The following is a 12,137-nucleotide window of genomic DNA, read 5'->3' as shown; positions in this document are numbered from 1 at the left end:
AAATGTAGCTCTAAATTGTAATTGGTCTGTTAACACTTTTTTGTCTCATTTGAGGTTGACAGAGTTAAAGCCATTAACCGAGAGACTTCTTGGGGTGAGGGGTGGAAGGGAAATCCCGACTCGCTAGTAAAAAAGATGATCTCTACTATCTTCTGATACTGAAGTTACTCATATTACTTTGCACCGACTCTCCCGTTGTCGCCCTAGGCTAGACACGGCGTCCTGCTTTTGAATCCTCAGTCACGGAACTGGGAGGCCTTTAAGGGATAAGTACTTATGCGATGTAGGCCTCTTTCTGTTGATGTCAACTAAAAATGGCTAGTCTGGGGGTTTCGTTCTCTCTCGTGGGGACTTTAACCGCCAGCTCAGTCTCGGAGGGACTTCCCAGTCAAAAGAAAGGTGTCAGCTTGTATATTTCACGGTTACTATCCGCTTCCCCTTAGGGCAGGTGGGGCGGGCTGGAGGGGGCGCATGCGCACGCATGCTCCCCGCCGGTAACAGGCAGGTCGGCCTCTTCCTTCCGCGCAGACGCCGCGCGCGAGAAGGCGGTGAAGGGGCAGGGCCTGTGAGCCCGCGGTTTCCCGGGGCGACGGGGGCGGAGGCGGCAGGAAGGCCGAGCTGCGGTTGGCCGCCGCGGAATGGACACGCTAGGGGTGGAGCCGGAGGAAGAGGAGGACGAGGACGAGGAAGAAGAGGACGAGGAGGAGGACGCTATGGACCCTCAGCTCTTAGGGGCGGCCGGAGGCTCCCTGAGAGTCACGGGGCCCCTGGAGGCCGTCCGCCTCGCACCGTGTAAATGACATGAGAGCAGCCGCGGGGAGTCGGGGAGGGCCTCGGCCGGCTCCGAGCTAGGGGTAGAGCAGGAGGCCGGGGCCGGGGCCCGAGGGCCGAGGACTGCGCCCCCCCCCCCTTGGCTCTGCTTTTAGTCCTTTGCTGGCGTCGTCCTGGCCCCGAGGAGGGCAGGAGTGAGCCCCAGAGCTGCGGGGATGTCCAGTGTAGCCCAGAGCCCTGAAAGGTTAAGGGTCACTTTGCCCCCCACGTGTCAGGCCAGCAAGGGCGCATTTCAAAAAACTTTTTTTTAAACTTGTTTAAAAAAAAAGTAAGAAAACGAGACATAAAAGGGCCTCCCACCAAGTTCAAGGTTTGAGAAATCCCGCCCAATGGCAAGCCCTCCCACCCCTTACACGCGGGAGCTGGTGGGCGGCCAGCGTGGCTCTGGGAGGGAGAGGATGAGGTGGGTCCTACGGGTGAAAGCTCAGCGAGGGGCCGTGCTGGCGGCAGCTCTCCCCTCCCCCGGGACCCCTGGGGAGGTCCTTTTCCCAGCCAACGTTACCCGCCCAGGGCTTCGCTCACCGAACCAGAAGGGCCTGTGGATTGTCAAGATCTGGCTGTGTTGTGGCTTGGGGTAGCTCAGGATGGGTCTTATCCAAATAGCAGGTGCAGCCTCGCCTTGGCTCTTATCACTCCAATGCCTCAGAGCTTTCAAGTCTGGTAACAGAGATGTTAAGCTCTTTAAAACACACAGCTTTTGTTCCTTTGCCATTTGGAGTTCTGATGTTACCACTTGGGCCAAGTATAGTGAAGTTTGTAAGGAATCAGGTTCACTTAGTTCCTTGGAGGGTATTGTTTGGATCACTTTGTATTTCTTCCAAGGGGATATTTACTGTTAATGTCTAAAGTGTTAGTTAACCTGCTTTTTCATTTATTGGGTAAAATCAAATTGATTTTTTTTTCAGAAGTAAGCAGTTGTACTGAAAAATAGAAAATGCATAGATGTCAAGTAAAGGGTTTTGTTTTTTTTAATCCATTGGAGCGTTCTAAATTCTTTAATTCAGCTGCCTGGCTTATGGGATAAGTCAGGAGAAGATGCAAAACTCTTGTGCCTGATACAACCCCACTTTTGTCATTTACCGTCACTTACCACTACCCTACCATGTTAGCATAGATTAAGGAGTGAAAATATTTTGCATTTCTTTGCATGTGGTGCAGCAGTTCATGGCCAAGTTGTGCCGGCAGGAAGCTCTTCCTACAGAGTCATAGTACACGTGGATCTGGATTGCTTTTATGCACAAGTAGAAATGATCTCTCATCCAGAATTAAAAGGCAAACCTTTAGGTATTTCTGGGCTTATATATTTTCTTTCCCTTTTTTATATTTAAGGATTAAATCTGTTAGAATTGCTTTTTTGTTGTTATTATGTTCCATTCCATTTTACTCAGCTCAGTATTATAAAACTTTAAAAGTGGTTCCTGTACTGTAATAAATATTAATGAGGGGATATAGATTTTATAATCATTTTATAAATGGATCATCTGAAGCAAAGACAGCATGAAATTTATATGAGGGTATGAACATTTGTCAGTGCAAAAGCAATAAATAGCTTAGTTTTATTTCTGGATTGACCTTCAGGCCTAGCTGGTACTTTCTATTTGCATTCATAAGTCAATTACTTGAATTTGGGTTTCCCATCCTAAAAAGTGAGAATAACAACTAGCACTGTTATTTTGAGGTTGATGTGATCTGTAGTTGTTCAGCAAATTTTTATTAAGTGTCTTATGTGTCTAATCACTATTAGGTCCTAAGACAGATAAAAAATGAAACAGCATGCTCTTCAGATTTCTTGTGGGGAAGAAATAATTCCTGATAAATACAGGTATTATTGCCACTATTCTCATCACCAGAAGGTTGGTCACTAGATGGTGAATTTTTTTGGCCGTGGCAACTCTTTCGTGGCCAAAAATATAAAATGGCCCTCAGCCTTTTTCTTCTATATATCCTTTTCTTCTATAGTGTCTAAAAGGGGGAGATAGAGGATGCTCAAAATTAATCAGTACTTAGACCATATGCAAATGTTGAAATTTTGTTTAAATGATTTTTAAAAACAAATTTGGTTTAAGGAATAGAGTTTTTTACAGTATCAAAGTCGTTGTCATCAACAGTCATTTATTGAATGGGGCTAAGTCCTGTGCTAGTCGCTGAGGGTATAAAACAGTATGAAAAGCACAATCCTTGTACTTGAAGTTCAGGATATTTGCACTTTTAAAAATTAACAACACAGGTAGCATTGTTTAATTAATGGAGTAGATAAACACAAGACTAAATAGTTGAAACCAGAAAAATTTGGTTCAGATTTTGGCTTTGTCATTCTCTAGGTGTGTGACCTTATTTAGTCAAGTTATTTTCTCATTAACTTCATTTCTTCATCAAATAAGAAGGTTGGACTTGAGCAAACAGTTCTTAGACATTTTGGTCTTAGGACTCCTTTATATTCTTAAAAATGATTGAGGACCCCAAAGAGCTTTTATGTGGGTTCTATCTGTTGATACTGTATTAGAAATTAAAATGTCTAAGTATTATAATGGGAATAGTTTTGGATTTGTGGACCCCCTGAACACTACCTCCAACGTTCACAGGACCACAGTTAGAGGAATTGATTGTTAAAAGTTTTGGCTCTGACTGGGTATAATTCTAAGTTCACGATGTAGGCAAAAAGCTCTTCAGGAATAAGTAGAAGTTTTGTGTAAGATAAAGGCAGTGCAGAGCCAGTCATTACAACTGGGGAATTGAATTTCTTGGAGGGAAGAGAATAAGCATTTATGTAGCACCTGCTATGTGCCACACACTATGCTGAATGCTTTATAAGTTCTTCTTTCATTTCATCCTCACAATACCATTGGAAAGTAGGTGCTGTTATTATCCCTATTGTATAGTGGAGAAAGCTAGCAGGCAGAGGTTAATTGACTTGCCCAGGATTACCTAGCTGTCAAGTTCCTGAGGCTAGATTTGAATTCAAGTCTTCCTGAAATTAGGCCCAGAATTCCACTATGCCACCAGCTGGGTCTTGTATATGAACATAATTGTTACTTAATATTTGAATAGAACTTGCTGGATTTTGTAAAGTACTTTACTGGTAGAAGGTGTTTAATAAATATTTGTTAAATTCATGAATGAGAATGAGTTCTTCAGAGTAGAACTTGTAGAATTCCATAAGCATACTCTAGAAAGATATACTTTAGGCAACTGTAAAATTCCGTTTTAAACCTTATAAAATGATGCATATTAAATTATGATCAACTGTCATTTTTTTGTGATCCTCAAGCAAATTGTTTTAAACGAGTTCATAAGAACTTTGTAGTGAACTTTTGAAGCTGAAGAATGACTAGTCATTACTCTTGGGGAAAATAAAGGAATTAAATAATATGTTTTGCTTTAAATTGCTGTGCTTCATCCTACTTTAATCTTTCGTAAATTGCTACCTAGGCAAAGTAGCTTGTTTTTATCATTGAAAGTTTAGGAATAACTTAGCTCCAGTTATTTTCTACAACATAATTTATTTCTGAAAATGGTGCCCTGGCTGAAATATTTCATATAAAACTTACATAGCCTTCAGAAAATTGGTAGAACTGAATTTTTAATATGATATGCTGCTGATTGTAATTTCTTCTCATCTTTTGCTTACTCTTGGCCTGTAACTCTTCTTGAATACCTTACCTTTGCTGTATAGTCCAACAAAGAAGCAATTCCAACAAATCAGGATTAAATGGGGGTATCACTAATAATTATGACAAGCTAGTACTTGAAATAGAAAACTCTCTTATGCAGTGTCAAAATGTTCAAAAGATGAAAGTGATTTTTTACTAGCAGCAACTAGCAATTAATTTTGTTTGACAGTTCTTCCAGTTCTGAACATTTTTAATAGAGCATAGCCTGTGATTATTAGTTAAGAGTAAAGTTAATTCCATCTCTGTACCATCTGAGAAAATATTAGAGATCTTTTCTTCAGATTTCACCAAAGAAAACTCCCCCAGAAAAAGCTGGCTTTTGGTCATAGACTGTTAAGAGACCCCCCCAAATATAGAACAAATTACCCCACTCATCTGTGAAATGGATTCACCTATTAGTGTTTTGTGGTTTATATTATAATGCATGTGAGTATGGTGCACTTTATACTATTTTAAGTCAGTATGTTATAGTATCTAAAGGGAGGCAGTATAGTGAAATGGGTAGAGAGCTGTCTTTGAAGCCAGGAAAACTTATCTCTGAAAGGTACTGTCTGTGTGATCCTGAAAAGTTACTAAATTTCTCAGTGCTAAGACTTTAATTATGAGAGAAAAGGTGCTGACTTGCATGATAGAGGTAGTTTTTTCACCTTTGTGTTTTCTATATATACCAATGAAATAACAGTATTCCTGTCCCTCTCTAATTCTTGATAACAGGTACAGAGTTTTAACTAACTCAAGCTCTAATTTTCTCTGAAACATTACACCCAAAGATTATGATTAGCTAGTAAGAATTCAGTTTGGACATTTAATACGGAATTTTTTTCAAATATTTTGGTACCTTAAAAACCTTTATGAGTAGTTAACAGCTTGAGATACTAGTGTTTCTGTTTCTTACAATTTTACTAATGAAAATAGGTAATATTTCTAAATTAAGCACTTAGAGATTTTTGTTACAAAATGTTTTGCATTATAATGTATTATTAAAAAATATAATTTTTTAAAAATGTTAACAGGTGATTCACTTCCATCTTGCTGAATTTTCCCCTAACACTGTTTTCCCCATAGGTGTTCAGCAAAAATATTTGGTTGTCACCTGTAACTATGAAGCCAGGAAGCTTGGAGTTAAAAAACTGATGTCTGTGAGAGATGCAAAAGAAAAGTGTCCACAGCTGGTGCTAGTTAATGGAGAAGACCTGACACGCTATAGAGAAATGTCATACAAGGTTACAGGTACAATTTATAGGCAAAGATGGTTCTCCAAATGTTTGTGAAATGGTATTATTTAGTTTTATTACATATATATGTGTGTGTGTGTGTATGTGTATATATATATATATATATATATACATACACACATATATATTTATATATATGATCATGATCTAACATGAAATCATATATGTATATGCATGTGATTTCATGTTAGATCATGCTAGTTATGTGTAGAAAGATATTTCCTAAATTTAAATCTGCATATTGGAGATATTGCTAACTGAGATTAATATAATAGGAATTTTGTCAGTGATTCTGAGATTTTCCTTACTGGTGCTTTACGAATATTAGTAGAGCAATGCCAAATAAAACAACTTAAAATAAAAACAATAAACTTAAAGCTATATATTTTGAGTTTTAAATAAAATAAATGTGACATTGTAAACATATGTGTATTTAAAATTAACCATAAAGAAATATTATATACTACTGTTACAGACAGTACTTAAAACAGTCTGCAAATGGTGATTAACTTCACTGATTTTTGAAAACCACTGAAATAAAATAAGTATCTAATTCTGAGGTTTTTTAATTTGTACTAAATCTAATTTAATGCAGCCCAAACCACCACATAATTAAAATTGAGCTGGCAGTATTTTAGTGATTGAAGAGAGAGAATGAGAAGCTGAAGGACAGACCAGTTGGTGCTAAAAGCTACCACATTTATTCATGTTTTCATAGCTCAGATTTTGAAAACAAAAGTATGTTCCTTATATCTCCTATTCTTCTGCTTTTTAAAATTTTTACTTTGAAATAGTAACTTCAGAGACTTTCAAAAATAAAGCACTCTGTAATTGCCAGGATTGACTGAGGAGGCAGCCCCTGCTAGGAGAAAGCAAATCAGTGCTCACTCCTTCATGGCTGTCAGCTCTTTTTCTCCCTTTTCCATCTCTGTCTTTTCCCTTCCCCTAAGCTGCTGGCATACCAGGGAAGCTTCATCCCTTTAGAGCAGGCCTGTACAACCTGTGGTCAGTGGGCTGCTTACAGCCCACAGGCATGCCAGAGGATTTGGGGTATCCTGCAAAAATTGTAGAGGATGTTTTCCTCTACATTTTTCGGGGCCACCTGAAATCCTTTGGTGGGCCACAGGTTGTGCAGGCCTGCTTTAGAGAAATGATTTGAAACTAAGTCCATCATTCTGAGAAAATGGTGATAAAAGACAATACCTTATGTAGATAGTTATCATGTTCAGCTTCTGATCCATTCCAGGGTATAGGGAGCTATTACTTTGGTGCTGTTTGAGAATGTAAGAGATTTACCGTATTCATCCACTCACAAATATTTACTGGAGTCCTACTACATATAGTAAAGAAGCTACTAGGGAAAGTGGGAATTTAGGTGAGTCCATACTTTTAAACCCAAAACCAAAAACAAAAAAGTATTCTCTGTTGTTTAGACTTTATTCTCCATGTATAAAGTCTTGTTCCTTTGTCATTTATAGATTGACTTTTTTGTGGTAAAAGGAAATTTTGTGTGTTCAGGCAAAAGGAAAAACTGCCCCCAAAAGCCTTAGGGTTATACTGGGACAACTGTATTCAAATGCTGTTTTTTGGTAACCATAAACATCAGGAACACAGCAGACAATGTGGAATTCAGTGAAAGTGAAAAAATAGCTGTCTCAAAACCCATGCATTTGGTTCCATGTTGTCATTCTCAGGCCTTTACCCAGACAACTATGTAAAAAAAAATACAGGTTAGAAGATTGGAGGATACATTCAGTAATGTAGTCTTATAGGAAGAGGTGAGCCTTTTCCTTGAGAAACCCCATTTCTTGTGCCATTGATCTTATCTTTTTCTCTGTCCTCTGGGATCTGGACCCTTACATTATTCTCTGTCTCTCCTGTCTGTCTGTCTGTCTGTCTCTCTCTCACTCACCCTCTCACCGTCTTATCCTTCCTCTCTCCGTATCTATTGGCTCATTCCTTGCTTCCAGCAAACGTGTCCATATGCTTAAAAAAAACACTTTACAAACTTTAAAGTGCCAAAGAAACATTAGTTACCGCTATTATCCTTAAAAACCAAACCAAAACAACAACAAAAAAATCTTTCACTTGATTGTCATCCCCCTGTATCTGTCCTAACTTTCCTGATTTCTTCAAGGCACCACTCAAATCCCATCTTCTATAGGAAGCTTTTCCTGTCCTTCCCCACTTGCCTAGTACCTTCCCTCTGAAATTGCCTTCCTTGTGTACTGTATATTTTTTATATGTACGTAGTTATTTGCATGTCTTCTCCATTAGAATGGAACTCCTTGAGGACAGAAACTTTATTTTTGCTTTTCTTTGTATTCCCAAAGTTGAACATGGTGCCTGACACATTACATTTAATACTTGTTAACCCATTAATTCCTTAATCACCAAACTCTTAACAGTGTATAATCACTCAAGCAAAAGTTATCATAAAGGAACTTGGATGACATAAACGGAACACACTAGCAGATTGCCCAGTTAGATTTAAAAAAAAAAAGAGAAAAAAGATGCTTATTTTTCCCTATGGATTCCTGAAAATTAGGGTATCCAATAATGAGAACCCTAGATGGGGAATTTTCTCTCCTTTGGGTTCTTATAAATTCAAAGGGCTGAAAAAATTTTGCCAGTTGAAGCCGATACATAACAACCTTTCTGGGGCTACAGGGTCATAGAATCACAGAATTTGTGAGTTGGAAGGGATGATCTAGTACAATCCACACTTGAAAGGAATATCTGCTATAACATGCCCAGCTAGTGGCCATCCAGCTTTTGCTTGAAGACCTTTGAGGAGAGGGAACCCAATAATCCAAAAGAGTTTTCAGACATGGGATACTTTAAGGCCTTTCCTCCCTTTGTAGAATTTGGGTGAAGGTCCTCTAAAGTCTTACTCTGCTTGTCAGTTCCTTTCTGGAGTCTATGACTGACACACTCCCTGAAGCTACCTCTGTCTTGAGCCTTTCTGTATCCATCTATAGCCATTTTCACTACTATCAACCATTATCACCCCTGGTCTCTTCTGCCACCGTTCAATTCTTATGGGATCTTTGCATCTCCCAAATTCACAACATCATTGCCTACACAGGTATGTATTGGAATACTTACCTAAGATTGAAGAAGAATAAACACAAACAAAGATGTCCATATGTTCACAGCTGCCATGTGGAAGGGGAGCAGGGCCTCTACCCCTTTCCTACCCCACTCTCAGGACTAGTTCAAAGTGGTCCTCACTTAAAGGAACATCAAGGAAAAAGAATTTTAAAAATTGCTAATCACTCTTTTTGTATGCTCATCCAGCTCAGCAACCTCTGAGTCAAAAGTTCTTTTAGCTCTGCAGCTAATTAGAAGATTCTTTATCATCACATAGTACCAACCGCTGAGTCATCCACATGGTAGCTGGGACTGAAACCAGGCAGGAAATAACTTCATATTTCAAGGACTGGTCTTCACAGACCAGCCCACCCATTCTATATGTACATGACAGTTTACAAAATGCTTTTCCTTTCAACAACCCTGTGAGGTAGATCATACAAATATTATTTTTAAGGGGATTAAAATTTTATGCACACATAGGTATTTAATCACTTTCATTTCTGAATATATCTTCCCATCTACCCAGCAAGCCATCCCTAGTAAGAAAGATCTTAAAAGAGTAAAAAAAGCATTTTAGGAAAACCAACTAACATGTGAACTATGTCTTAGATTAGATGCAATATATATTATAAATATGCATATATATGTGTGTGTGTGTGTGTGTGTATATATATATATGCACCCATAGTTCCCCACCTCTGCAAAGAAGTGAGTCAGGAGCGCAGATTTTATCATTACAATCAAACAGATAGGAAACCGAGCCCAAAATCAAGTGATTTCCCCATGGTAGTACAACTAATAGTGAACTGAGGTTTTAATACTTATAGGTTCTTGATTCCCTGGACCAAAAGTCTTGAAACTTGAAAGAAAAATCTTAAATGAAAATATACCACCTTTTGATTGCTTGCAAATGAGCATCTTTCCCCTGTCTTTCTGTTTCTTTCTTATAATTGTGTATCTTCATTTAAAATATTTATTGTTCTCAGTAATGATTGCTAAAAGCAGAAATGTTAGTAATTTAAGTTGCAATTATTTATTCTGGGTGGTCACTTCTTTACTAAGTGAGTGTTGGATTCTCAAAGATTAATGCAGGTTGCCAAGAATAATGTTGGAGTAGGATCTAGATGTTATCTTATCTTTTCCCCAGATACTGCCCTCCCCCCACCATTTCAGAGTCAATTATGGAGTGTGGAGAGGGGAAGATTACAAAAATCAATATGGCATTTTTCACTGAAGCAGTACAGATTCGAGTCTTAGTGACTTGTAGGAATCAGAAATACATGAGCACAGTTTCCCAATTTTGAGAATGCCTTATATAGTTACTAGTGGATTTTAGATTTTTTAATTATCCTTATACCATTTTCATGATGTAGTATCAGAGTGTAGATTCTTACTAATGAACTTAGCATATCAGCTTTGTACTGTGCGATAGTTTTGATCTTGGATACAGGAAAATCTGGGTTTAAATCTGGTTTTTGACACTTATTACATGTATCACCCACAGGCAATCACTTAACCTCTGTGTTTCTCAGACAGTTCCCAGGATTTACCTACTAAGTTATAGATAGATTGTGATCTGTGTTGGTGAAGAGAGTTTCTGTTGCATTAAGGAAATCAGAGCTCCTTCAAATGTCAGATATCCTTATCATCGAGCTGTTTATAACAAAAGTCCTTCCCTGATTAATGTTTTTTATCCTAAATCTTTATTTTTTTTATTAGGGTATGCCCCTTGATGTTATATTTGATTGTAAACTTCTATTGGACAGAGTCTCTTTAATGATATATGTACAATTAGATATGTAACAATTATTTTTTAATATTTTGTTAATAAAGGTGACTGCAATGATACTGAGACCCAGTTTTTCATTCTTATATTGTTACTTTTATAACATATATGTAATGTGTATAATATATAACATATATGTATATATATAACTTTTATAACATATGTGTGTATATGTATGTGTATATATATACACACATACACACATATATATAGATATAGATATAGATATATATAGATATAGATATATCTATATATAGATATATCGGTTTTACACTATAAATTTGACTCTTAATCACCAGGAGTAAACTTTGTAGAGATGTGAGCCAGCAAAAGAGGCATGTTTTATGGCCAGAAATACCTTCAGTCTCACCTCACAAACAGAAAAGTTCTCTAGATAGATTGAAACTGATCCTCATAATCATTAAGTCCTCTTGTTAGCTTTTTGAAAGTGATTTTCCTAGTATCGCCAAAGTTGGAATCCATAAAATATGAAGTATTTTTAGTATTTTCCTGATGAAGTAGTAATATGAGTAGAAGGAAATAACCTTTTTAATTTTTTAGATGATTAAACACAGGGAACCTAGGAATTGTCACACTGGCACAGACTAACAATTTATCTTTCTAATGTCCAGCTGTTTCTAATATAGGATGACTCAGGGAAAAGTGAAAATTCCTTTTCAATGCATTTAATTGTGCAGTCTCATTAGTGTGCATACACTGAGTCCCAAGGGGCAAGGAGTTTCACCTTAATGTATCAGATCTGACAGTTCTTTTGGATTTATCATTTTGAAGTGCAGTAGAACTTGACTAACTGGAATGCTTGAGTAATGGTGTATTTTGTTTACTCAGTTTTGCAGGTTAGCTCAGGGCTAACTAGAAGATCCTTTTCAATTCCTATTGAAAATCTTTTCTAAAATTTATTTGTCTACTTGCCTGATTTAGTAAGTAGAACTTAATTTTTCTTTGTTAATGAGGGATCTTCCAGCACCTCAGTCATATCATTTTAATATAGAAGAGTAGTAGATTGGGTTAAATATGTTCTGACCTTAAGATCTACCCTTGAAATTACATTTATTACTAAATCCCTGGAGTAAACTTTCTTTTACTGGAAGTTTTTAACATTTCTCAAAGTTAATTGGTCTTTGCATAACTTAAGTTTTATTACATTTTGAAATGACCCATTTTTTGTTTAACAAAATATATACATCATGTTGTTCAGGTTATTTTAAAATTGTGTAATTAAAATATATTATTTTAGCCTATTTTAGTTATAATTTCAGTTTACATATGCATTCTAATATTATTTCCCTTTAGAGTTATTGGAAGAATTCAGTCCAGTTGTTGAAAGACTGGGATTTGATGAAAATTTTGTGGATGTAACTCAGATGGTTGAGAAGAGACTGCATCAGCTACAAAGTGATGACTATTCTGTGTTGACTGTCTCTGGTCATGTTTACAATAATCAGTGTGAGTATTTTCCCATTTAGTAACTATTGAGAGTATTTTGTACCTTGTTAC

General features: G+C 37.3%; 1 protein-coding gene across 2 annotated transcripts in view; it reads left to right on the top strand.

Annotated features, from left to right (window-relative positions):
• The first annotated feature begins 530 nt into the window (after window positions 1-530).
• Window positions 531-12,137, top strand: part of POLI (DNA polymerase iota) — a 39,550-nt gene continuing 27,943 nt past the window's right edge. The window contains exons 1-4 of one of the 2 annotated variants that reach the window (XM_020994148.2): window positions 531-792; window positions 1,993-2,115; window positions 5,568-5,732; window positions 11,934-12,086. In XM_020994148.2, coding sequence (XP_020849807.1) covers window positions 639-792; window positions 1,993-2,115; window positions 5,568-5,732; window positions 11,934-12,086 — 595 coding nt within the window. In that variant the 5' untranslated portion in view covers window positions 531-638. Of the gene's footprint in view, window positions 793-1,989; window positions 2,116-5,567; window positions 5,733-11,933; window positions 12,087-12,137 lie in introns of both variants that reach the window. The other variant, XM_020994143.2, reaches the window with a different exon arrangement.

The sequence above is a fragment of the Phascolarctos cinereus genome, unplaced genomic scaffold, assembly GCF_003287225.1.
Source record: "Phascolarctos cinereus isolate Bilbo 61053 unplaced genomic scaffold, phaCin_HiC Scaffold_4;HRSCAF=312, whole genome shotgun sequence".
In the NCBI taxonomy this organism is placed as follows: Eukaryota; Metazoa; Chordata; class Mammalia; order Diprotodontia; family Phascolarctidae; genus Phascolarctos; species Phascolarctos cinereus.
This window is presented reverse-complemented; position numbering and strand designations above follow the sequence as displayed.